Source organism: Dipodomys spectabilis, unplaced genomic scaffold, assembly GCF_019054845.1.
Source record: "Dipodomys spectabilis isolate Male_0828 unplaced genomic scaffold, ASM1905484v1 ptg000157l, whole genome shotgun sequence".
In the NCBI taxonomy this organism is placed as follows: domain Eukaryota; kingdom Metazoa; phylum Chordata; class Mammalia; order Rodentia; family Heteromyidae; genus Dipodomys; species Dipodomys spectabilis.
In genome coordinates this window covers 8,742,007-8,769,100 of record NW_024870834.1, presented here as the reverse complement: position 1 = coordinate 8,769,100, position 27,094 = coordinate 8,742,007, and the positions used below count along the sequence as shown (strand labels likewise).

General features: G+C 42.8%; 1 protein-coding gene and 1 non-coding gene across 6 annotated transcripts in view; one reads left to right on the top strand and one right to left on the bottom strand.

Annotated features, from left to right (window-relative positions):
• The window catches only part of Zc3h14 (zinc finger CCCH-type containing 14), a 42,757-nt gene that overhangs the window by 9,642 nt on the left and 6,021 nt on the right, over window positions 1-27,094 (top strand). The window contains exons 7-13 of one of the 5 annotated variants that reach the window (XM_042692504.1): window positions 1,218-1,378; window positions 1,652-1,752; window positions 2,978-3,133; window positions 14,508-14,588; window positions 18,447-18,521; window positions 22,915-23,074; window positions 24,032-24,240. In XM_042692504.1, coding sequence (XP_042548438.1) covers window positions 1,218-1,378; window positions 1,652-1,752; window positions 2,978-3,133; window positions 14,508-14,588; window positions 18,447-18,521; window positions 22,915-23,074; window positions 24,032-24,240 — 943 coding nt within the window. Of the gene's footprint in view, window positions 1-1,217; window positions 1,379-1,651; window positions 1,753-2,977; window positions 3,134-14,507; window positions 14,589-18,446; window positions 18,522-22,914; window positions 23,075-24,031; window positions 24,259-27,094 lie in introns of all 5 variants that reach the window. The other 4 variants (XM_042692503.1, XM_042692505.1, XM_042692506.1 and 1 more) reach the window with 4 other exon arrangements.
• On the bottom strand, window positions 4,070-4,191 carry LOC122118915. The gene has a single exon (XR_006149466.1). It is a non-coding gene; the product is annotated as a small nucleolar RNA SNORA19 (small nucleolar RNA).

The following is a 27,094-nucleotide window of genomic DNA, read 5'->3' as shown; positions in this document are numbered from 1 at the left end:
TTTTTAAGCTGATTTCTCTGGTATACAGTGTATTATCCCAGTCATTTTTTTTCTCCCATGGCCAGTTCCTTAGGTTTTATATATATCTGTACACACACAAACATACCTTTGCTTTCTTGGGATGTCTAGTGTTTGAGTTATCTATTGGGTTAGCTATAAATTGTAATTTTGGATGGTTTATAGGTTTTAGATTTTTTACGTTGTTAAGAGAACAACCAAGTAACTACTTTCTTCAATAGTATTGGATGTAGCTGTTTATAAAATGAATATTAGGCTCTTGTTTTAGCTGAAGTTGATAGTTTAAGGTATATATATATATATATTTATTTTTTAGCTTTTGGCTTTGAACCATGATCCTCAATCTCAGCCTTCTGAGTAGCTAGGATTATCACAAACAGGAGCCAACACCAACACCTAGCTCCTTGTTATTTTTTTTTGGGAGGGGAGGAGGGCTTGGTCGTGGAGCTTGAACTCTGGGCCTGGGTGCTGTCCTTCAGCTATTCAGTGCAAGGCTACCACTTGAACCACAGCGCCACTTCTGGCTTTTTCTGTTTATGTGGTGCTGAGGAATTGAATCCAGGGCCTCAGGCATGCAAGGCAAGCATTCTACCACTGAGCCACCTTCTCAGCCCCTCTTTGTGATTTTTTTTTTCCCCTAGTTGTGGGATTTGAACTCTGGGCCTGGGCGCTGTCCCTCAGCTCTTCAGCTCAAGGCGAGCGCTCTACCACTTGAGCTACAGCGCCACTTCCGGTTTTCTGGTGGTTTATTGGAGATAGGAGTCTCATGGTCTTTCCTGCCCAGGCTGGCTTTGAACCGTGATCCTCAGATCTCAGCCTCCTGAGTAGCTAGGATTACAGGCGTGAGCCACCAGCGCCCGGCTGACTTGAATTCTTAATATGACTATTTTCTTTATGTTCCTGTGTGAGTACTGGGCTTGAACTCAGGACCTCATAATGTTACCTCTTGTTTAGCTTTTTTGCTGAAGGGCCATGTTCAGCTTAAGCTAACCTCTACTTCTGACTTTGCTGGTTAGACATGTGTCTCAGATTTGTCTGCACGGGCTGGCTTTAAATTGTGATCCTCAAGTCTTGGCTCCTGAGTAGTTAGGATGACCAACATGAACTATCAGTGCTTGACCTTTTTCTTAAACAAATGTTTTGTGGTAGAACTTTGTTGTTTTCTGAGACTAGATTAGCATAAATTTATCTGATTGCAGGATGAAAACTTTCGGAAGAGAAAGTTGCCTATGGTAAGTTCAGTGGTTAAAGTAAAAAAATTCAGTCATGATGGAGAAGAGGAGGAAGAAGATGATGATTTTGGCTCCCGAACAGGAAGTGTGTCCAGCAGTGTGTCAGTGCCAGCAAAACCTGAAAGGAGGTAACTGAACATGGCTGTGGATTAATCTTTAACTGCCAGAAACCCCGTATACTTGGTAGGCAAGCGTTTTGTTACCACAGAGCTACACTTCTGGCTTGCCTGGGTATCTTGACGATGATAATTATTGAAATAATTAGTGTCAGATGTACGACATTTTTCATTGCCCTTGAGATTGGGGAAAAATTTTACAATAGAGAGGGCCAAAGGGTGGTGATCATGTAAATAACTGCAATTTCAAATGTTTTGAAAGCACATTTTTTGAAACTCTTTTAGACCTTCTCTTCCACCTTCTAAACAAGCAAACAAGAATCTAATTTTGAAGGCTATTTCTGAAGCTCAAGAATCTGTAACAAGAACAACTAACTATTCTGCAGGTAACTTAAATCTTGTATGTTTTTCTTGGGTGCAATTTTTAAGTATTTTATTGGCATTGTTTTACAAGGGAAATGAATATACATGTATACATTGTACCTCTTCAATCTCACCCTTTATCACCCTTTGTTATTTCCCCCTTTTCCCTTAAAATAGTTTCATTATTCTGTTTTTATATATTCATATAAAGTTCTTCAACTATATTCATCCTCTGCCACCGTTCACCCCTTCCAGTGATATTTGCTCTCTGACAGAGCTTGTTAAGCTCGTGTGTGTGTGTGTGTGTGTGTGTGTGTGTGTGTGTGTGTGTGTGTGTGTGTGTGTGTGTGTGTGTGTGTGTGTGTGTGTGTGTGTGTGTGTGTGTGTGTGTGTGTGTGTGTGTGTGTGTGTGTGTGTGTGTGTGTGTGTGTGTGTGTGTGTTAATGGACCCAGGGGTTGATGGATGCTATTTTTTTTTTTCCTTTTGTGCTAGTCCTGGGGTTTGAACTCAGCTTGGGTTCTATCCCTGAGCATTTTTGTGCTCAAGACCAGGGTTCTACTACTTGAGCCACAGCTCCACTTCTGGCTTTTTAGAGGTTAATTAGAGACAAGAGTCACATGGAGTTTCTTACTTAATCTCACTTCTAACAACAGTCCTCAGATCTCATTCTCTTGAGTAGCTAGGATTCCGGGAATGAGTCACTGGCTCCTGGGTCCCTGAATCTCTTTGAATGAGCTCCTTCCTGAAGGGAAGTAAAGTGCCATAGTTTTTGATCTTGATATTTTCTGTTGCTTTTGTTCATCTCTAACCTTGGACAGCTTTGGCATATAGCTTATCAGGCAAAGGCCAGCATTCAACCTAAAATTTCATACCTTTACATTCTCTTCTTTTACCATCAATATACGAATGATGAGATTTTGAGAGTTCCTATGATCTTGGAATATTCTTTCTTCAACTAAGTTACACGTCATGAAGCAGCTTTAAACAGCTTTGGTTAGAAATAAGTCCATATGTGTTGTATTATATTCATGGCAATATGGCTTAAATTGTGTAGCAACATTATTTATGTGCATTTAGGTAATGAGTCAGATGTCTGTCTTAGGAATGTTATAAGAAAAACAGGTGGTATCCTTGGATGAGGTGCATTAAACCTAGGAAAGCATTTATTGTTGAATCTGATATGGTCATTGTTGAGTTTTTTTGTGTTAATAGCATTTGCTTTGTCAACTCTTGCTTTTATATAAAAGTCCCACAGAAACAAACACTTCCAGTTGCTCCCAGAACTCGAACTTCTCAAGAAGAATTGTTAGCAGAAGTAGTCCAAGGGCAAAGTAGGACACCTAGAATAAGTACCCCCATTAAAGAAGAGGAAACAAAAGGAGATTCAATAGAAAAAAACCAAGGTAAGAATGTAGTGATATTTCATTCTCTGTTCATGAGACATTAAGTATTTTCAAGTACATTTTTATGGAACATTACTTATGCGATGAAAAAAGGTGATCTCCTTAGGCTCAAATAGAGAATGGGAAGCTAGGTAGAGAATTCATGCCTGTTTTCCAGAAATTTTAACAAGCTTTTATTATAGAAAATTTCAGTGTTCTCAAAGGTGGAAAGGCTGGCCATAAATGTCTGTCGATCACATCTAAATAATTATTAGTATTTTGCTGGTCTGTAAAGAGTCCTACTTAAGGACATAGTTATTTTCTCATTTTTCCTTTCCATCTTACTGTTGATACTGTTCCTGTTCTTCCCAGCTTGAAACTACATTCTGTTACCATTCTGCCTTTGTATCCTGCTGTATTTCTCAATGGCTCTGCTTCTTCGTGCCTACCACGCTAAGAGCAGTTAGCTTTCAGCTGACTTCTGAACTTTTTTTTGGTCAGTTGTGGGGCTTGAACTCTGGGCCTGAGCGTTGTCCCTCAGCTCTTCAGCTCAAGGCTAGCGCTCTACTACTTGAGTCACAATGCCACTTCCTGACTTCTTAACTTTTATTTAACTTCTTATCTACCCAACTTCTGCACAAATAGTCTCTTTTTTATTTTTATTATTTTTTTATTTTTTCCTCCCTCCCCCCTTATTTTTATTTTTTTGTGCCAGTCTTGGGACTTGAACTCAGGGCCTGGGCATTGTTCCTAAGCTTTTGTGCTCAAGGCTAGTTGGTGTTCTACCACTTGAACCATAGCTCCTTTTTTGCATTTTGGTGTTTAATTGGAGAGAAAAGTCTCACAGACTTGTCCTGCCTGTGCTGGCTTTGAAGCATAGTGTTTAGATCTCAGCCTCCTGAGTAGGTAGGATTACAGGCATGAGCCACTGGCACCTGATTCCATCTCTTTTTTTACATGTGTCTGAAGGTGACTAACAGCAATGGCTAAATTAGTCATGCTGCTGATTCACCTCCAAAGGTTGTTTAGCACATCAGAAATACTTTTTATCCTGATAAAAATGACAAGGAAATGTGCACTTTTTAAAAAATGCTGGTACTGAGGTGTGAACTCACGGCCTCATGGTTTTCTTAGCTTTTTATGCCAAATCTGCTCACACTTACCACTTGAGCCACATCTTCACTTTTAGCTTTTTGCTGGTTCGTTGTAGAGCAGAGTCTCATGGACTTTCCTGCCTGGGCTGCCTTTGAACTGTGATCCTCAGATCTCAGCCTCCTGAGTAGCTGACAGGCATGAATCTCTAGTGCCTGACATAATATGACTTATTTTTTTTGGGGGGGGGAGGGGGATCCGGTTGTGGGGCCTGAACCCTGGGCCTGGGCGTGTCCCTCAGCTCTTCCGCTTAAGGCTAGTGCTCTACCACTTGAGCCACAGTGCCACTTCCGGCTTTTTTTCTTTTTGCTTATGTGGTGCTGAGGAATCGAACCCAGGGCCTCATGCATGCAAGGCAAGCGCTCTACCACTGAGCCACCTTCCCAGCCCAATATGACTTATTTTTTGTTCAGTCATAAGTCTTAAACTTGAGGCCAGGCACTATCTCAGAGTTTTTGTGTTCAAAGCTTAACACGTACCACTTTGAGTCACAGCTGCACTTCCAGCATTTAGGTGGCTATTTGGTGATGAGAGTCTCACAGACTTTCCTGCTTGTGCTCTCTTCTAACCTTGATCCTGAGAACTCAGCCCGCTGAGTTGCCAGGATTGCAGGAATGAGCCACCAGTGCCTGGCAATATGACTTCTTTGTGAGACCTTCTCCCTTTTTCTTTACTGTTCAGCATGAATGCCATCATTTTCAACTTCAGACAGCTCTGTTGTCTCTGGCCACTGTCACCCACTCCTTCCTGCTCTCAGACTTGTTCTTTTTGTTCCTATTAGGAAAGATGCTTGATGAAACCCTGTGCTTGAGCCTACTTGGCAAGTGCTTGGAGCTTCATTCCCAATCCCTTAGTATTTTTCCCCGCTATATTATGTAATTTGACATGGTAGCATTAGAAAGTATTTCAGTAAATGCTGAACCTGAGAAAAGAAAACCCCATAACAGCCAATAAGTATTGAAAGTGTAACAGTATCTTACAAGCATGAGAAGAATATCTGCAAGCCGAGAGACATCTTACCCTAATAATATTAGGTAAGGCTTAAAGGGCCTGTAACAATCATTTTATAAACTTAAGTTAACTGCACTACTGTTGTCTTCAACGACGACAGATTACTGGGCTTGGGTATCTCTGCTACAGTTCAAATTGAAGATCCTAGTTTTAATCCACAGGACTCAAGCTAAAGGAAAATTTACACCATTTCAGAGTGAGCTAGAAGACATTAAGAAAACATGAAGCAGGGGCTGGGAAGGTGGCTCAGTGGTAGAGCGCTTGCCTTGCATGCCTGAGGCCCTGGGTTCGATTCCCCAGCACCACATAAGCAAAAAGAAAAAAAGCCAGAAGTGGTGCTGTGGCTCAAGTGGTAGAGCACTAGCCTTGAGCTGAAGAGCTGAGGGACAGTGCCCAGGCCCAGAGTTTAGGCCCCACGACTGGACCCCAAAAAAAAAAAAAAGAAAAAAAAAAGAAAACATGAAGCATGCAAAAACAACACAAAGCAGACTTAGAAAATCTTTGAAATGGGATGGCAAAAATTATAAATAGAAAATTTAGAAATGAACATGCTATAAGCCTGAGGCACTAGATTCAAGCCTAGCACCCTAAAATGAGTAAACTAGAAAAGAACTCAAATTTAGTGTGTCTTAAGATGGGTACTGGTGGCTCACACCTGTAATCCTAGCTACTCAGGCTGAGATCTGAAGATCACAATTCAAAGCCAGCCCAGGCAGAAAAGTCTATGAGGCTCCAGTAAACTTGAGAAATGTCAGATAAACTTCAGAGTCAGAAGTGTAGCTGTGGCTCAAAGTGGTAGAATGCTAACCTTGAGCAAAAAAGCTCAGGGACAGTGCCTGAGTTTCAAGCCCCAGGACTGGCTAAAAAGAAGAAAAAAGAAATTGAAAAATAAAAAATCTTGCTAAAAAGATAAAAGCGGAAGAGGGCTGGGAAGGTGGCTCAGTGGTAGAGTGCTTGCCTTGCATGCATGAGACCCTGTGTTCAATTCCTCAACACCGGGGCTGGGAAGGTGGCTCAGTAGTAGAGCGCATGCCTTGCATGCCAGAGGTCCTGGGTTCGATTCCTCAGCACCACATAAGCAAAAAGAAAAAAGCCGGAAGTGGCACTGTGGCTCAAGTGGTAGAGCGCTAGCCTTGAGCTGAAGAGCTGAGGGATAGCACCCAGGCCCAGCGTTCAGGCCCCATGACTGGACCCCAAAAAAATAAAAAAAAAAATTCTCAGCATCACATAAACAAAAAGAAAAAATGCTAGAAGTCGTGCTGTGGCTCAAGTGGTAGAGCGCTAGCCTTGAGCTGAAGAGCTGAGGGACAGTGCCCAGGCCCAGAGTTCAGGCCCCACAATCGGACCCCCCCCCCCCCCAAAAAAAAAAAAAAAGTAGAAGAATGTTTTAAAATTAAAGAAGAGTTGGGTGCTGGTGGTTATGCCACTTAGGCTGATATCTGAGCATCATATTTTCTTGCTGGTTTCCCCCTTTTTGGGGGTGGGAGGAAGGTTTTGTGTGTGTGTGTGTGTGTGTGTATGTGTGTTATTTTGCCAGGTGGGAGGAAGGGGTGTGTGTGTGTGATTATATTTTCTTGCTGGTTTCCCCCTTTTTTGGGGGTGGGAGGAAGGTGTGTGTGTGTGTGTGTTTGCCAGGTCTGGGGCTTGAACTAGGCACTGTTGCTGAGCTTTTGTGTTCAAAGCTAATATTCTTCTACCACTTTGAGTCAAAAGCCCATTTTTGGCATTTGAGTAGTTAATTGGAGATAAAGAGACTTACAGATTTTCTTGGCTGAATTGGCTTTGAATTGCAATTCCCAGATCTCAGATTCTGAGTAGCTATTGGTTGCATATTTTTTGTCTAGTTCATAATTTAGATGCTCCATATGTGTTCTTAGAGCCTGCTACTGAAATTTTGTCATGAAAATTCAGTTTATTATTCAAAAGTTAATATCCTAACTTCATTCCTAAGTAGCAGAAGAAGTTCACAGAAGCATAGTTTTAGTCTTGAACTTACCACTTTGGTCATTTTTTAGCGGGGGGGGGGGGGGGGGGGGGGGGCGGTTGTGGGACCTGAACTCTGGGCCTGGGCGCTATCCCTCAGCTCTTCAGCTCAAGGCTAGTGCTCTACCACTTGAGCCACAGCACCACTTCCGTCTTTTTTCCTTTTGCTTATGTGGTGCTGAGGAATCAAACCCAGGGCCTAATGCATGCAAGGCAAGTGCTCCACCACTGAGCCACCTTTCCTGCCCTTACTTTGGTCATTTTTTAAAGGCATCAGTTGGTACCATGATTTTGTCTAGATTTTGTCTACATGTGTTAATGATCATTTGATATCTCTTTTTTTTCTTTACAGTTTGAGCAAGGATTTTAATTAACAGGAGAAAGTAGGGAGAAATAGAAACATTTCCTGCCTCCTGCACAGGAAATGGGAAAAGTTAGATTCCTCATCATTTTCTAATACTAAATTTATTTTTTCTTTTTGAGGTACTGGGAATTAACCTCTGGGTCTTGTGCTTGCTAGGCAAGTGCTCTATCACTTGAGGCATGCCCGTAGTTCTATTTAAAATATTTTTGAAGTATAGCCTTTAGAAATTGTTTTAAAGCAGTGTTTGGATTGAACGCTTCCAAGTTTTAAATGACTATAAATATTTTTATTTCTCCTTGTTCTTGTGCAAGTAATTATAAAATTTCCAGAATTTAGCCAGAATTAACTGGCTATCACCCTTTGCATGTATCATTCCCTTGTCTTCTGCTTTCCATTGTTGTTCAGTGGACTTCTGTCTCTCTAATTGTCTGTCATTCCTTTGTAGGTGATCTGTCCTTTCTCTCTGGCTGCTTCCAAGATCTTCTCTTTGTCTTTGATGTTCTGCAGTTTTACTACGATGTTTCTAGGCATGGATTTCTTTGTTTTTCCTGTTTGGTATATGTTGAATGAAAACACCTGTATAATTTAAAATATATTATTTTATAGCATGAAGTATATGTTTACCATAGAATATTTGGGAGAACGTCAATATGTAATGCCTGTTGATAGATCAGAAATATAGCTTAGAAAGACATCACCAGAAGCAGCATCACCCATGTTAGACCTATTGCCCTAGACCCCACTTTCACAGGCTTCTAGTTCATGAGTTTAGTTTTCTTCATATCTGGAATAGTAAGCCTAGTTTATGATGTCTTTAACTGGAGATATTGACTTCTTGCTAAAATTTTCAGGGTCTAACTCAAACACCTTGCCTTGACTCCCAAGTTTGAATAGTGAGATGACTTTTTTTGGGGGGGTGGGGGGGGTCTGTTGTGAGGCTTGAACTCGCCCTGGGTACTGTCCTTGAGCTCTTCTGCTCAAGGTGAGCACTCTACCACTTGAGCCACGGCACCACTTCCCCTTTTTCTTGTGATTAGTTAAGAGATAAGAATCTCACAGACTTTCCTGCCAGTGCTGGCTTTGAACCGTGATCCTCAGATCTCAGCCTCCTGAGTAGCTAGGATTGCAGGTGTGAGCCACAGGCACCCAGCAGTGAGATGACTTTCTACTTCACTTACTGGTTATATTCATGATTTTAAGTAGTATACTTTGATGCTTACTTACATCTGATTGACTGTTTTTCAATATATCCTGGCTTCTCAGTTTCAATATATTTTGATTTCTGAAGCATTAACATTTGTGCTTTGCATGGTGGCACACACCTCTAATTCCAGCATTTGGGAAGCTGAGCATGCTACATCATGAGTACTACGCTTTCCAGGGATGAACATTTTAATTTCTTCCTTACTCCTACCTAAATTGTGTACAATATTTTTATATTGTAGAGTTGATGAAGTTTACTTAAAGTTTTTTTTTGTTGTTGTTGTTACTGGTCTTGGTTTTTGAACTCAGGGCCTGGACACTGCCCCTGAGCTTCTTTTGCTCAAAGCTGGCACTCTACTATTTGACCCACAGCTCTACTTCTGGCTTTTTGGTAATTTATTGAAGAGTCTCACAGACTTACCTGCTCAGCCTGGCTTTCAACTGCAAACCTCACATCTCAGCCTTTTGAGTAGCTGGGATTGTAGGTGTATCAAATTTAAAATTAAAATTTTGTTGTATTTTTCTCATACAGGCCAGTGTAATTTGTAAGTTCATTATTGTGATTATAAAGAAAAGCATCTGACTTGAAAAGAAAATTTTTTTTTTTGTTATGGAGCTTGAACACAGGGCCTGGGAATTGTCCCTGAGCTTCTGGGTGCTGGCCCTGACCTGTTTGCTCAAGACTAGTGCTCTATCACTTTGAACCACTTCCAATTTTTAGATGGTTAATTGGAGATACATGGGTTTTCATGCTAGGCCTGGCTTTGAACTGTGATCTTCAAATCTTAACCTCTTGAATAGTTAGGATTATAGGCATGAACCACCATTGTGTGGCTTGAAATTTAAATTTTGTTTATTTTCCTTGTAAAGGTCATTATGATTTGCAGATTCATGATTTGAGGATAAATAAGCAGCATTTCTATTAAGATTTAAAAAACACTCATTACAGAGGGTTTTTTTTTTTTTTTTTTTTTTTGCCATTCTGGGGTGTGAACTCAGGGTCTGAGCGCTTTCCCTGAGCTGCTTTTGCTCAGGGCTAGTGCTCTATCACTTGAGCCACAGCGCCACTTCCAACGTTTTCTGATTATGTGGTCCTAAGGAATCAAGCCCAGGGCTTCAAGCATGCTAGGCAAGCGCTCGACCACTAGCCAAATTCCCAGCCCTACAGAGGTCAGTTTTTCTTTAGGGGTTCTTATTTTTTCCCTCTTTGGATTTTTCCCTTCTTGATTGCCTTCCCTTTCTTACTACTGAAAACTCTTAATATCTTTCTGCTGTGGAATCTTTGTCACCCCCCTTTTTTGCCTAGGCACCTCATCCTTGATTGTCTCCTAATGTTGCTCCCCAGGCCTGCCTGCCTCACAGCCACCCACCATTTTCCCAGGACTGCTTACTCCTCCCTTAGGTGAGCTCTGCTTTCTTGCTTCTCGCGGGCTTCCTGGGGCATTCCCACCTTTTCATTATGTAGTAAGGAAACTGATAGTATCTACAGGAGCTCAGTACAGCATTTAAAAATGTACTTGGCTAGCCAAGCACTGGTGGCTCATACCTGTAATCCTAGCTACTCAAGAGGCTGACATCTGAGGATCATGATTCAAACCTAGCTTGGATGGGAAAGTTTATGAGTTAACTACATAAAAACTGGAAGTGGAGCTGTGGCTCAAAGTGGTAGAGCACTATCCTTGAACAACTTACTTTTTAAAAAGTTTTAGATTTTGTTTTACATAGTCTTGTCAGTTCAGGCTGGCTTTCAATTCCTGAGTTTAGATGATCTTCCTGCCTATTTGGCAGAGTAGTGGGACTACAGGGTGTACATGCCCCTGTGCTTGGCTAATACTTGGGGGATTTTCCCTCTGGAATTTTTAGTATTTTCCCTTGTTTTAGGTCTGCAGTGTTACTGTGATATGCCTAGATACCTGCCACTTTTAGGCGGAGTAGTGGTTTCATTTGTATGTGTGAGTGTGAGTGTGACGGTCCTGGGGCTTGAACTCAGGGCCTAGGTACTATTTCTGAGCTTTTGTATCAAGGCTAGTATTCTACTTGAACCACAGGTCCACTTCCAGTTCTTTTCTTTCCTCTTTTCTTTTTGATATTTAATTAGAGATAAGAATCTCAGACTTTCCTTTTCAGTTTAGCTTTGAATTGCACTCCTCAGATCTCAACTCTTGAATAGCTAGGATTACAGGTGTGATCTACCAGCATTTGGCCTTACATCCTTTTAATTAAAAAAACGAATGCTGTAATCATAGAAAGCCTTGTATCTCCATTTTGAGGTTAGTACTTGCTAAATAAGGACTATACCAGTTGGGTCATGCCTCTAGCCCTTTTTGTTTTAGATTATTTTTCATGTAGGTCTTGATTTTTGAACTAGATAGATCCGTTCCTTGATCCTTCTACTTATGCCTCCTGTAGTTAGGATAAAAAGTATGTACCAGGGCTGGGAATGTGGCTTAGTGGTAGAGTGCTTGCCTAGCATGAAACCCTGGGTTTGATTCCCCAGTACCAAGAAAAAGCCAGAAGTGGTGCTGTAGCTCAAGTGGTAGAGTTACCTTTGAGCAAAAAGAAGCTCAGACCCTGGTTCAAGCCCCAGGACTGGCAAAAAAAAAAAGTACCTATCACCACACTTGGCATATTGGTTGAAAAATCTGCTCTTCTTAAGACCAGGTGTGGACCAGGTGTGGACCAGGTGTGGTGGTATACAACTGTAATCCAGCTGCTCATTATTTGGAAGTGGGAGAACTGTCCTCCAGGGCTGCCCCGGGTAAAAATAGGAGACCCAGCTGAAAAAACAAAGCGAAAGAGCTGGGCTGGGGCTTCCTTTTCTCTCTAGAAGGGCAAGACCTTGGCTTCAAAAAGAAAACCAAGTTACACCCCTCTCCGTTGTCATTATTCTCTTATTCTAGAAGTTCTCTAGGATGATAAACTTCCTGAATCTTTCATTAATCTGTGTCTTTTCTCCCCCTCCCCCTCCGCCCCCCCACCCCCACCCTGTTCCAGTCCTAGGGTTTGAATTCAGGGCTTGAATAACTGCCCTTGAGCTTTTTTTTTTTTTTGGGTCCGGTCCTGGGGCCTGAACTCTGGGCCTGGGCGCTGTCCCTCACCTCTTCAGCTCAAGGCTAGCGCTCTAACACTGGAGCCACAGTACCACTTCGGCTTTTTACTTTTTGCTTATGTGGTGCTGAGGAATCGAACCCAGGGCCTCAGGCATGCAAGGCAAGCTCTCTACCACTGAGCCACCTTCCCAGCCCGAGGGATAGCATTTTTGTGAAGAGTAAATGTTGAAATGTGTAAATTTTCTCTGCTGATGTATAGTTACATTGCAATATTTGAAAGGGCTTTTTGGGGATCCTGGGGATTGAACCTAGGGCATTGTACATGCCAGGTAAATTGCTCTCACCACTTGAGCAATAGCCCCAGTCGATTTTGTTTTATTTTTTATTATTTTTATTTATTTTTTGTCGGTTGTGGGGCTTGAACTCTAGGCTTAGGTGCTGTCCTTGCACTCTTCAGCCCAAGGCGAGCACTCTACCCCTTGAGCCACAGCACCACTTCCAGTTTTCTAGTGGTTTATTGGAGATAAGAGTCTCATGGACTTTCCTGCCCAGGCTGGCTTTGAACCATGATCCTCAGATCTCAGCCTCCTGAGTAGCTAGGATGACAGGCATGAGCCACCAGCACCCAGCTTGTTTGTTTTATTTTTGTGACAGGGTCTTTACATCTTTGCCTGGTCTGGCAAATTCATAATCCTCCCATCTCTATATCCCAAGTAGTGAGGATTACAGGCCTTGTGTCATACCTAGTTTGGAAGGGCCTTTTACTACTTTATATCCTAAACTTAAGGCACCATAGGCTATATGGTAAGTAAGCATCCACAGACTCTGTTAGGTGTCTTGTTTCTCTATCAAGTAACTTTTCTCCTTTTCTCATTGAGATAGTTAACTGCCTTTTGGAGAGCTACCTGGTTTGTAGATGATGCTTTGCTTAAATGTCATGTTAGTACTCTAAAAAATTCTGTTTGAGGCTGACTGCTGGTGGCTCACATCTGCAGTCCTTGCTCCTCAGGAGGCTGAGACCTGGAATATTGCAGTATGGAGTTCCCCAGGCAGAAAAGTCTGTAAGAGTCCATCTCCAGTGAACCAGCAGAAAGCTAGGCTGGAGCAACGCTTAAGTTGTAGAGTGCCAGCCAGCTGTAAGCAGATGACCTGAGAGTGAGGCCCTTGTGGTTAGACTTGAACCAGCAAAATGAGCAACACACCCCAAAGCCGAAGACTGTCGGCTTTGCATATTTTCTGTTTGAATCAAAATTCAAAGAGTCAGGTTATGAATAAAGATTGTCACATCAGTTCCAGGAGTGCCCTTTGCCCTCCTTCCTACTGCTATGAGTGATAGTTTTTTGTAAAGAATTCTTTTGAAGAGCCTGTGATGAATAATGTTCACCAATTTATGTCCTTATAAGTCAGTTTACCTGTTGCTTAGAGTAAACCAGAGTGAAAATAACTACTCAGACTAAGGATATGGAAAGATTTTCCAGGTTGGTGGATTGGTAAGTCTATGTATTGTTAAGATAACAAGAGTCCCCAAGTTGCTCAACAGTTTTAACTCGATTTCTGTTGAAATCCTACTGGCTTTTTTTGTTTTACAAATTTCCAATTTCTGTTGAAATCCTTGCTAATCCTAAAATTCACATGGAAATAAAAAGGGACCTAGAATAGCCCAAACTACAGAAACAGTGTTGGAGGTTATGTATCTCAATTTTAAAACTTGAAGTACAAAGCTGTGGTAATCATCTTGGTAAACACATCAATGGAACAGGATTGAGAATTTAGAAATTAGTGCATTTGGGGTCAGTTTTTATCCCCCTAGTCCTGGGGCTTGAACACAGGGCTCCAGCGCTGTCCCCAAGCCTCTTTGTGTTCAAAGCTAGCACTCTACCACTTGAACCACAGCACCACTTCCAGCCTTTTCTGAGTAGTTTATTGGAGATAGCATCTCACAGACTTTTCTGTCCAGGCTGGCTTCAAATGGTGATCCTCAGATCTCAGTCTGTTGAGTGGCTAAGATTATAGGCATGAGCCACTAGCACCTGACTAAGGTCAATTCTTGATGGAGGCAATAAGAGAATTTAGCAGAAAAGGAATATTCTTTAATAAATAGTACCAGACAGTTGGATGTGTATACACAAAAGAATGAATTTGAGCCTTTCCAAATATAGTGTATAAAAATTAATTCAAAGTGGAACAAAGACCTTTATTTAAAAGTTAAGCCGGGTGTCTGTGGCTCAAACCTATAATCCTAGCTACTTAGAAGGCTGAAATCTGAAGATCATGGTTGAAAGCCAGCCCAGGCAGGAAAGTTGGAGAGACTCTTATCTCCAATAAGCCACTCAGAAAATGAGAAGTGGCACTGTGGCTCAAGTGGTAGAGTGCTCACTTGAGCTGAAGAGCTGAGGGACAGTGCTCAGGCCCAGAGTTCAAGCCCCACAACTGGCCCCCCTCCCCCCCAAAAGAGTAGATCTATAAAAAATTTTAGGGAAAGAATGAGGTCTAAATTTACATGATCTTGGACTAAGGAATGGTTTCTTAGATATGATTTCAAAAGCACAATGAAACAAAGAAAAGATATGTTGAATTTCTTCAAAATTAAAACCTTGAGACAGACATTGGTGGCATATGTTTGTAATCCTAGCTCCCTGGGAGGCTGAGATACACGATCAAGTTTCAGAAGCAGCACAGACGTCCATGTCCATATGGCTTCCCTACTCGTCCAGTAAGTGGGTGAAGTGCTATACTCCTGTCATCCCAGTCATCCCAGCCATTTGGGAGGCTGAGATTGGATGGCTTATAGTTCTAGGCCAGCCTCTACATAAACAAGGGAGACTTCATCCCACCAAAGAAGTTGTCTACAGTGTTCATTTGTTATTCTAGCTACCTTGGCAAATAGGAAGATCAAAGTCTAGATGTACCTCTGGGCAGGAAGAAAAACTATGTCTTAAAAATAACCAATGTAGAAAGGGATGGAGTCATGCACAGTGGTAAGAGTGGTAAGAAAAACAAACCTGTGTTTCAAATAATACTATCATGAAAGTGGAAAGAGGGCCAGGGTATGCCAACTGTGAGGTCCTGGAGACTTCTGTGTCCTCTCAAAAACACAAAATGGGAGGAAATATTTGAGAACACCCTATCAAATGATGTCATCAAATGAAGGTAGAGTTCTTACCTTCCCCATTCTTAAATTCACGCCATCGTAACGTCAGTGCAGTTGAATGTTATTCTGACCGGATACATACGGTGCTTTTATCTCCCTCACCTGGATTGAATTTGTCTAGGCAGGTATCACTGGTCATGCCCCTAACCCTTGTTTTTCCCACTGTTATCTTCAAAGTAGAGTCTTGCTTCTTGCCCAGGCATTGCCAGTGTGGGATCGACTATGTTAGGATTCGTTTTGCAGCTAGCATGACACATATGCACCGTCACTCTCACATGTGCCTTGAGAAGTCTTAGAAATTGTTCTCCTCAGGCTGGCCTAGAACCAGCATTCTCTTGTTTTCAGACTCTCAAGTAGCTAAGCTTATACGTGTGAGCTACTGATGCCCAGATGACCATGTATATTTTTAGAGTTTTTTCTGTGATCATGAGTCCCATCACACCACCTTCCCTCCTTTTCTTGGCCTTGACAGTGCAAGAACATAACTGACTGTCCTGCATTATTTTCAAGGGGAAATTAAACTTCAGATATAACAAAGCAAATACTAGTATAAAGCTTGGAAGTTATAGTTGAATGGACAAAGGGGAAAGATAGTGTTATGCTCTAAATTTACAGTACAACTCCTTTTGTGTTCGCATCACATGAAGTAAGTAATTGAGCATTCTTTTTGTGTCACATGTCTGTAGCCAATCAGCAGCCAGGGTTATTTGATATGTAATAATAGGGCTTATTTGCCAAAGAGCTCTAAGTAGAACTTACAGGATGTAGGTGGCTATGTACTAGGATGCTGCTAGTGAGAATAGTTGTAGCAAAGAGAAAATTGGACTGGTATATTTAGCAATTTCAGATTTACTTTGAATTCTGACTCTAGAAATGTACAACCTTAGTTTTTCAGTTATAGGTTTTAAAATGCTACATTTCATTTTTCTTCAGGTAGCATTTATCACTGTTTTTACTTTTGATGAGAGATTTAATGAGATGTAAAGGAAAAATTACTAGAGACCTAGGAGAGAAAGAATTTTATGAAAATGTCTTCAAGGTTCCCATCTCCACCAGTTTGCCTTTCACCAGAGCGGGCTGATTTAGGTTCTGTAACAAGCTCTTCTTGTTCACTGAATGAGCTAGACAATATTTCCCACCTCTTAAAGAAAATATCAGCTGACATCAATGAAATCAAAGGAATGAAAGCAGCAATTTTGACAGTGGAAGCAAATCTTTTTGATATAAATGTTAGAGTGTCCCAGAATGAAGCAAAAATTTCATCTTTGGAGGTTAAGATGAATGAATATTCGGCAACAACACCTGAATGCAACAGGCAGTTTGAAGATTTTCAAGAGGGAATTGACTTTGAATCACAACCAAGAGCTACTGGTGTAAAAATAATTGGCTTCCTTAGAGATATTGAGAAAGGTAAACTGCTTTGATCTTCATCCTGGCTATTGTGGTATAGAAGCAGCAAAATAGAGAAGTCTTCATTGGTTTGGGTTCTATGATTTATATACCTTAGAAAGTTAAAATTTATCAGGATGATATCGTGTTTAGTATAAGCTAAAATATTTTGAGTGCTTTGTGGTTGCTTTGTGGTACTGGGGATTGAATTTAGGGCCTTATGTAAAACAAGCACTCTACATTCTGAATCATTTAAAGTTGGTGGGTTTTTTTTGTTTGTTTGGTTGGTTTTTGTTTTTGACCAGTACTGGGGCCCAAACTTAGGGCTTTGTGTTCTCACTTAGCTTTTTCACTCACGGCTGGTACCCTACCACTTCAGAAAAAAATAATTTGATATACCATCTTGTATCAAGTTTTCTGCCCTGACCTCAGTTTTATGATGCTTTGATCCTCTTTCCTCGGGCTCCCCGGTACCTAATAGCTGGGATTATAGATATTTGTCCCAACACCAGGCTTCAAGTGATGTTTTGAAAAGGTAGATAAGAATAGAGACGAAGCAGCAACTTGAATGTGAGAAAATGGCCTTCTTTGTGTGAAATTATTTTTAGATGTTTCATATTTTTCTGTTTACTTCTAGTGTTTGGATTGTAAGCATTTTTTTTGTAACCACAGGAATATATCTTGACCAAATGTCATATGATTTCCAGATCTGTTCTTGAAATTTGTTTTGGCAATGATAATAAAGGAATTACCTTTTTTTGTACATACTGCTGAAGAGGAATTTAACAAACGTTTTAAAAGAAAAATATTCTATAGTCGATCAAATCACATGTACCTTTTAAAATTTAAGCACCTTTTAATAAAATATGGTACTAGGCCCACTTACAAGTTTGTTCAGAATAAGCAGAGCCTGTCCTAGCAAAACCACACATGCTAGATATCCTCAAGTTGGCATGTAGCATCTTACTGAGACTTGAGTACTAGAGACCTTAGCACTTAATTATCAAATGGGTACCTGATATCTGCTAAGCAGTTTTAGGGACATGGAGAAAGAAGTGTGGCAGCATTCTATCCAAGTAGTTTATGAAGATAAACTTTGCTTCATCAATCTCATTAGGAATATTTTGTAATATTAAGAACTTAAGAGTTGTAAACATCTTTAAGAAATAATATTTGTACTTTTTTGGGGGGGGGTTGGTTGTGGGGCTTGACCTCTGGGCCTGGGCGCTGTCCCTCAGTTCTTCAGCTCAAGGCTAGTGCTCTACCCACTTGAGCCATAGCACCACTTCCAGTTTTCCAGTGGTTTACTGGAGATGACTGTCTCATGGACTTTCCTGCCTGGGCTGGCTTTGAACTGTGATCCTTAGATCTCAGCCTCCAGAGCAGTTAGGATTAGAGGAGTGAGCCACCTGCGCTTAGCCTCATACTCGTATGTATGAGAAATTTAAACAGTTACATTTGTGCCTCACTGAATAGTAGGAACACTCTCAAATACAGCAGTGGGTGATTCTGGACTTGATTTTTATATCCTGCCCCCCTTCCCCCCCCCCCCCCCCCCCCCCCAGGGCTTTGGATAGCAGAATTCTGAGTGTCATACTTGTTCATTGTTCTTTTCCATTTATCTATGCCCATTGTTTGCCCTTCGGAATTCTCTGCCAAGGTTTGTTATCCTCCAGTACGCGGGAGTGGTAGTTCTGGTGAGTGTTCAGGTGACTGCAGAGGAACTCGGCAGGTTTGTCACACAGTGTCAGCATAGCTCTGTCCCAAGGCCCGTGGCCTGTGAGAGATTTCCTCCTGACTGTTTTGCCCTTCACTTCTCCTGCAGACTGACTTCTCTCCCAGGGAGAACTAGGGGTGTCCTCACTGCGGTTGTTGGTTTCACCCTCAGTGAAACTTTTTATCTTGCAAGGGTATTCTGTGGCGTGTGCATAGTACCATCGTGTTGTCGAAGCTTTATTTGTAAGGCTGTCTGAGGGTCAGGTGCCGGCGCTCTGTCCTCGGGCTCAGTGAGGCTTTGAATTTGTGTTGTAGGAGCTCAGCAGAGGCAGTTGTTGCCCCGACTGCACATCGACCCGGTCATGGCAGAGACGCTGGAACTTAGCCAAGGTAAGGAGGCTTTACATTTCCACCATAAGACAGCAGTTTTCCGTTGCCACCTGCATTTGTACAGCTCATTCAGTGCATCCTGTGTCTCTCAGATCCTGCCCTAAGATGCCAACTAGCTCTCTGAAAATACTTGAGGGCCAGGAGATAAGATTTGCATTCTCTTCATGTTTGTGTGATGTTCTTATTTTTTTTGCCTTATTTTGTTCTATTCATGCCATCCTTGTAGCCCTGGCTGTTTTCGCTTGCTATCAGAACACTTAAGCCCTGATTTGCCTCTCTAACCTGATCATAGCCATTGTTTCGAGCTGCTTCAATATTCACCTTACCCTCACTCTGACTTCACTTTAGGATCTTAGTGCAGAGGCCATACCTAGAACTTGTTCTAGAACTACTGTCATACTTGTTGGTCTCGCCTACCTCCGATACACATGCTATTGGGGCAGCTTCAGAACTGGGTGAGTTCCATATTTATCTCTATCCTCAGTGCTCAGCCCCTGCCAGATGCATGTTCTGTAGCCTCCCAGCCTCTAGCTCTGAATCCTCCTGCCTCAGCCTCCTGAGTGCTAGGATTAAAGTGTGAACCACCATACTAGGTACTTTATTCCTTTCTTGTTTCCCCTAAGTCTGCCCTTTGTTGGAGGCTCTGGTCTCTTGATTCCTTCTTCCCTGAATTTTCTTTTCCCTCAGCCAAGACTTAACAGTAGGTAGAGTTCCCAGCTGTTGTCTCAGATGGATGTGCTTTTCCGGCCTAAAGGATACCTGCACCAGGTGCCAAAGCCCTTCCCGTCTGATGAGCTGATCACGTGCTCCATCCCTCTGGCCACCTCATGCTGCTGCTCTGCTGCTCCCTTTATCCTGACTTTACCCGCCTTTACCTTCCGACATTCCATCCTGCTTTGGACATCATATTTGAAAGAGTTTGGGGGCTGCAGTCCATGTATGTTATGCTACTTCATCAGCTCTTGGGCATCTTTTATTTACTTTTTCATTTTACTCTGTACATACAGCTTGAAGCATCAAGTAGTGGAAAGGCTTATAAATGACCACATTCTGAAGTTCCTAATTCATTCCTATCACGCCTTTATTTCTAAGGGCCTGTCTCTTTCTGCATGGTTTGTTTTTTTTTAAAGCATACTCATTTTGCTTCATGTGTATGAAACTATTTCACTGAGGATATTAAAGGTGGTTTTTGACTTGTTTTTTTTCCTTTTCCTCCTTGGTGCTGTTTTTTTCTCCAGGTTGGTTTTGGCTGTTGGGGTCCTTATTATCTGTTGAAAGCTGACCTGGCAGGTTGAGTTCATGAATTGGGGCTGGAACATGGGAGGGTAGATCCATATTTGAAGGTAGATCCTGTGGATTTATCGTGGCAGCCTGATGTGGGGGCATCCTGATGTCAGTACCTTAAGGCCTTTTCTCTCAGCCTGGTCAGCTCAACAAAGCTCTTTCATGTACTATTCTGGTTGCCAGAGTTCAGGTTATTCAATGGAGAAAGAGGGCTGGGAGAGGGCACGCATTATTAATGCAACATTCACTTAGCACTCCCCTCCCCGTCTTACTGTGGATCTGGCTGAGCATGGCGTCCCTTGTGAAGGTAGTCACTCTGTGTTGGTCTTCTCAAGAATCCTAAGCCTTACTTTTTCCAAGGGTGGATGTATAAAATGGATAAAGGGTATCAAGAATGCTGCCATTGTTTTTCTTAGACAGTAGGGAATTTATTGTCTGATATATTAGGAATGCTATTCAGTAGTGACATTCGGGCAGTTTTTCTTCCTGTGCTCTGCCGTCAGTGGATGTCTTTCTCAGCTTGATAGCAAGATGGTGGCAAAAGTTCTGAGTACCGTATCCAGTTTAGTGGAAGGAGGGGTATACATTGTTTGTGACTTTCCTAGAGGCAAAGCCTCTCCCCACACACCAGAGCTCCTGAAGCTCCACATACCCTAGAAGAACCTTCTTGTGTCTCATTGGTCAGACTTGGGAGATAACCCAAGGCAGGACACAGCTGCCTTTGTAACAGCAACGGTAATGGTATACACTTCAGTTATTCTGTTGTGGTACCTCACTATCAGAGGCCATGATGCCTTATTGCTGGCCTCTTAACAGTGATCAGCAGGAAGCCCATCTCCAGTCATTCTGAAATCTTCATTGGAATGGTAGGGGTAGGTGTGTTAAGGATCAAAGGAAAGAAAATAAGTGAATGGACTTCAGGAAGGTTTCACTGCTTCTGGCACGGATCCTCTACTATACTTTTAAACTCTACTTCTCTTTATCCCCTCCGAAGGCTTTGGAGAACCTTTTGCTCTGAGTTGGATTGTTTTGCTCCTTGCCTAGAACTCAGTTTTTACAGATTTGCTGTTAGTTCCTAATCATGTTTTTCTTCCAAAATGTGGTTTTCTCTCTATAGTTACTTTCTTTGGGAGGGGTATATGCTTTTTTTTTTTTTTTAATCTTGGGCTAGGTGCACTGGGCTATGCCTGTAATTCCAGCTTGTAGGAGGCAGATCCAGAGGATCAAGGTAGTGAGACCTGGTCCCAGCCGGGAAACTGGCCGTGTTGGCACACAGCTGTTTCACGCTACAAGGAGGTAGGAAGATTGCAGTCTTGACGTGCCACTGGCAGAAGTGACATCCTGCCTGGAAAATCATGGAAACTCAAAGGGGCTGGGGGTACGCCTTTAATGGTATAGGGTCTGCCTGGCAGCTGCGACCCTCTTGATTGCTAAAACAAGTTTTTATTGGAATCGGTGTCGCACTTCAGGAAGGAAGAGTGAATGCACGGTTTTAACCTGCAGTCTGTCAAGGGATGGCGCCCTGCCCCTCGGTCTGGCTTCCTCATGATCCCGCTGTTGCTCTGAAGCTTACAGAAGTGGCAGGGCACGTGTGGCTGGAAAGCTGCTTTCAGTGCGTCCTTGGCTGGGTGCTGCCAGGTGTGACTGGCACCCACGCGCCTGCGCTTGCCTCAGTCTCAACCTCCGGCTGTCGGGATTTCACACTGTGTTCCTCTCATCCCACCGCATTCTCTGGTCAGCTCCTTTCTGCCCCTGCCCTGTGAGGGCAGTATTGTTTGTATCTAAGTCCTCTCCTCAGGCTTCCTGAGAGGACTCCATGAGAGTAGCACTGTGAGCACACAGCTAAACACTGATTTCACCTCTGCCTCCCGATGTCTGTCCCCTTCCTGAGGACCAGATTCTGAATGTCCACCGTCTTCCTACTGTGCAAGAGCCCCACAAAGACTTGAGACCAAGTACATCAAACAGTGAAATTTGTCGTTGCTATCTTGTAAATCGGTTCTTCCCCTTTCTCCTATACACCTGTCAAGTTTCTGTTCTTCCTGCTCTCCCCCGTCTCTTTCCCCTTGCTGTCTGTCCTGCCTTCCTAGCGGGCACCTGCCCCTTCTTACAAGGTGATTGAAATGGCAGCTGCTGTGGAGGCCTGCAGAGAGGAGAAGGTGGAGATGTCCTCTCTCCCCCTCAGTGTGTTCGAGGGGGGATTCCAAAACGTCATTTCTTTCCTAAAGCCCAACTTAACCATGTCACTTCCCCCTTAGGAATCTCTTGGTTTCCAGTTACTTCTAGATTTGTTTCTCCACTTACTTCTACAGTTGAAAGTATTGAGGCAAGAGGCTACTTCGTCCCTTAGCTGCCGTGGCCCCTCCCTGCCAAGCCCCATCCTCCCGGTCACCCTCCCTCAGGTGCCTGTGAAGGGCCCGGCCTTTCTCCACGCGCTGCTAACTCTGCTTGAAGCGCTCTCTCTCCTCAGTAATTCCCGCTCAGATCTTTCATACCCACCTCAGTTGGAGATTGGTTGCTTTGTACTCTGCTAACACTTGTTCAGACCCTTTATGGATCCTGGTGTTCAGGGATTGTGTGCGCTTCTTTTCCTTTTTCTTTGTGTACCTGGCACAGTTGGGCTTAGTTGAGTAGATATTTGGTGAATGACTGTTCTGTGAATTTTGGTCCCTATGATTTATTTCTTATCCTTAAAAGAAACATTATGCTCACATATGAATAGGTCAGCCATATCTATTCTACGCTTTTAGGTTTATCATGTTTTGAATTGGTACTATGCAAACATGAATAAGGGACATTAAGTTTCCTAAATTCTCCCTGATTTTAGAAAAAGCTGTTTTTCTTTCAGTGTGTATTTTTCACCTCCCAGCAGATGCCATCACAAGAGCCTTCCTCTCTTCTAGTGCCGTATGAGGAAAGAACCACTTGAGTTCTTTGAAAAGCTGTTTGGAATGGACTTATAACCCTATTCCTGTATAGAATTAGTTATGATTTGCCTTGACCAGTAATTAAGAATATATAAAAGACTGACATTCTCCTCACATGTATGATGTTGGGAATGAAAGGTATATTCAAAAGTAAACATTTGTGGCCAATTTTTTTGGCTCAGATTACTATGACATGGAATCCATGGTCCATGCAGACACAAGATCATTTATTCTGAAGAAGCCAAAGCTGTCTGAGGAAATAGTAGTGGCACCAAACCAAGAGTCGGGGATGAAGACTGCAGATACCCTTCGGGTACTTTCAGGACACCTTATGCAGACACGGTAGATGGTTTATTTTTCTTGTGTAGTTAATTTATGTGATTAGATAGCTCAGGCCAACGCTAGTTCTCCGAGTCCCCTCCTCCCTGCCCTGGCTTGTAGTATTTTTATTGGCTCATTAGCTAGGCCATGACTAGTTGGCTGATTATTTCTGTTGTTCAGAAATCCATTAAAATACAAATACAGATAAAAGCTCATTTGGTTTAGTAACTTGAGTAAACTAAAGCTTCTGCACATTCATGAAATGGATTTTTGTGTGTGTGTGTGCCAGTCCCTGAGCTTGAAGTCTGGACCTGAGGTGCTGTCCCTGAACTTTTTGTGCTCAAGGATTGCATTCTACCACTTGAGCCATGGCTCCATGTTTGACTTTTTTTTTTGGTGGTTTACTGGAGGTAAGAGTTTCACAGCAGAATTTTCTACTCAGGTTGGCTTCAAATCGTGATCCTCAGATCTCAGCCTCTTGAGTGGTTAGGATTACAGGTATGAGCCTGGCTTCATGAAATGGAATTTTTAAAACCAGGTGACCAAAAGCAGGAAGTTTTCCTTAAGAGAGTTAGTGAATGGGGTTTGGGTGGTCCTTCCCAAAAGTGTTCAGTGCAGGAACACATAATGGATAAACACACAACTGTTAGCCAGTGTATTCTGCGTGTGCACACTAATGTTTTGTTTGACTTCCATGTTGATCCCATGGGGATCGAATGGACAGCAGAGTCATGGTGGAGGGAGGTTGTCCTCAGTAAGTATACCCTGGAGGGCCACTGGCAGTGGGGCCGCAGTGGCTGGCCTGTGGCATTGTGTGGTGCCAGGAGTCCACTAGCACTCGACTGCAAATCCTACCAAGTACTTTTCACTGAACCAGATGCAAAGGAGGGAGTAGTAGTTCTGCTGAAGAATACTTTAGAGGCTTAGCATTTTGTGTTTGTTTCCCTAATTCTATGGTATTTTTTGTCTGTCTGGCAGAGATCTTGTACAACCAGATAAACCTGCAAGTCCCAAGTTTATAGTGACGCTGGATGGTGTCCCCAGCCCCCCAGGATACATGTCAGATCAAGAGGAGGACATGTGCTTTGAAGGAGTGAAACCCGTAAACCCAGCTGCAGCCTCTCACAAGGGACTCAGAGGGCTCCTCCACCCACAGCAGTTGATGAGCAGGCAGCTTGAGGACCCAGGTGGTAGCTTTTCCAACGGTGTGTTGAGAGCACAGACTTGCCCTGCTCAGCGTGCTGGCATTGTGAAGGCAGACTGCCTGTGTCTCTGCTTGACTATCGCTTTGAGGCCTTGCTTCTATTTATATTGAGTAATGTTCTTTTTTCTTCTTCCACACAAAACCAGCAGGGAAATTTCAGACTTTTCTCCTGTATCCACTTCACAGGTGGGCTGTTACTCTAGTGCTAACATGGAGTTCAGCCATGGGATCAAAACTTCCTCTTAATTATGCTTGCTGAAGAATGAACCATCGTTCTTGATGCCTTGGTTCCTTTATTTCCTTGAAGAACTGTCACTCTCTCCCCTGTACCAGCATCTGTGTGTCTCAGTGTTAACTTGGGAGGAAGGTGGCTTTGAATGTTGATGCTTTTTCCACCTCAGTCAGATTTTGAATCTGTGGGGGGCTACTTCCTGTAGAAGTATAGGAAAGACCCTAAGTTGACATTAATATTGAAGGGGAATATTTAGAACCTTGTGCACTGATTGTGAGGCTTCTAGGCAGAAGTGTGGGTGTCCAGGGAAACCCCAACCTTCCCATTCCTGGCAGTGTTTTGGAAAGCCTCTTCAAAACCAGGGGAGGTTAATTACTTTTTTCATTAAAGCTTAAAAATGAGCAGATTCAGAGAAAACAGATTTTGAAATCCCTCTGAGTAATCATCTTGGTAGGGTTATGGAAATGTTCTGAATACTGAGTTAAGTCACAGAAAATATCTAGACTTTGGGGGGGATGTGGAGCGAAGAAATTACAGCTACCTGTCAGTGCTTTTCCCTGTAAATCAGTGACCCTGTCTAGTTTTAGTTTTTGGAGGAACTTGGAAATCTGACCCTATCAACAGGAAATACAATTAAAACAACAGAGCAGTAATAGGCCTTGCAGATTTCTTTTTTGGAGGTACTAGAGTTGACGTCAGGCCCTGTACTTGGTAGGTAATCACTACTACCTGAGCCTTTTTTGCCTTCGTTATTTTATTGTCAAGGTGGTGTACAGAGGGGTTGTAGCTACATAAGGTAATGAGTACATTTCTTTTTTTTTTTTTTTTTTTTTTTTTTGGGGTCCGGTCGTGGGGCCTGAACTCTGGGCCTGAGCTCTGTCCCTCAGCTCTTCAGCTCAAGGCTAGCGCTCTACCACTTGAGCCACAGCACCACTTCCGGCTTTTCTTTTCTGCTTTTGTGGTGCTGAGGAATCGAACCCAGGGCCTCAGGCATGCACGGCAAGCGCTCTACCACTGAGCCACCTTCCCAGCCCCATGAGTACATTTCTTGATGGACGTTTATTGCCCCTTCCCTCATTTTTCTCCCAACCCCCACCCCCAGTATCTCTCCCCCCCAAGGTGTAAAGTTCATTGCCTTTTTTTTTTTGTCAGTTGTGGGGCTTGAACTCTTGAGCCTGGGCACTATCTGTCCCTCAGCTCTTCAGCTCAAGACGAGCGCTCTGCTGCTTGAGCCACAGCGCCACTTCTGTTTTTCTAGTGGTTTATTGGAGACAAAGAATCTTACGGACTTTCCTGCCCGGGCTGGCTTTGAACCATGATCCTCAGATCTCAGCCTCCTAAGTAGCTAGGATTATAGGCGTGAACCACCGGCGCCCGGCTGCCTTTGTTATTTTTTAAGTAGGGTTTTACATTTGTTTGGTTCTTCTTGGACCAGAATCTTCCATTTTACACTTCCTATGTAACTCTGATGACAAGTAATGCCACCACACCATCCAGATTTTATTGGCTGAAATGAGGTCTCAAGGACTTGGTGCCAGAGCTGACCTTGAGCCAGACTGACTTTGAACCTCAGTCCTCTGGATTGCTGCCTCACTAGTAGTTAGGAATACAAGTGAACCATGAATGCCTGCTGGCAGTGCAGATTTCTTGACCCCCCCTCCCCCCTTCTCTATGTTTTGTTTAAAATAAGGAAATTAAGGTGTTTTTGCTACTCTTGCCTTTGTTTTGATGGCTTAATACTTGGGTCTGTTATGATTCAAGTTGGTGTAAAGGTTGGTGTCTATGTCGCGCTGTGTTGGTGTGTGTGTAATGTTATGTCACAATTCTTGTGTCAGTTGCGTAGAGCTGTGGTCCTTGTGGAGACTGCGGGATGAGCAAGAGCCTCCTCTTCCTGTCTTTTGTGCTGTTTCGCTACTGAGGCATTGCTGTAACTCGCAGCCTCTGTCCCTGCCTCTTCCACAGCACACAGGGAGCTGCCATTGTTTTAATTTGGAGTTGGCATTTTGGAGATGCTTCAAAATGTTACTAACAGCAATATCTACCTTAAGTCACCCCCACTGGCCATTATTGTATGGAAGTAAACATCTAATGAAGTAAAGTATTAGTTAGGACACTAACAGGTGTGAGCTTGAACTTGTATCGATGGCTTATCATTCCCATTGCAAGGAGAGTTGTTTCTTATATTTAGTTAAGGGTGTGTGTGTGTGTGTGGTTTTGTGTGTGTGTATGTTGGGGGGTGGTCCTGGGGCACTAGTCCACTCAGGGTCCACACACTGTCCCTGAGTTTTTGTTCAAGGCTGGCACTTTATCACTTGAGCCACAGCTCCCACTTCTAGGTTTTTGGTGGTGAACTGAAAATAATTGTTTCACAGACTTACTTTCCTGCCTCAGTTGGCTTTGAACCATGAGTCTTAGTTCTCAGCATCCTGAGTAGTGCCATAAGCTCTGGTGTTTTTAGAGAAAAATTATGTGTTATCTGATGATGTTCATTTTGGGGCCTTCTGACAGGATTTGTGTGTCACGATGTGTAGGGAGGACAGAAGTGGTGTTACTTGAATAGTGGGTTAGATTACGATCTGGTTTGTGTTCTTCCATTTAATCATCT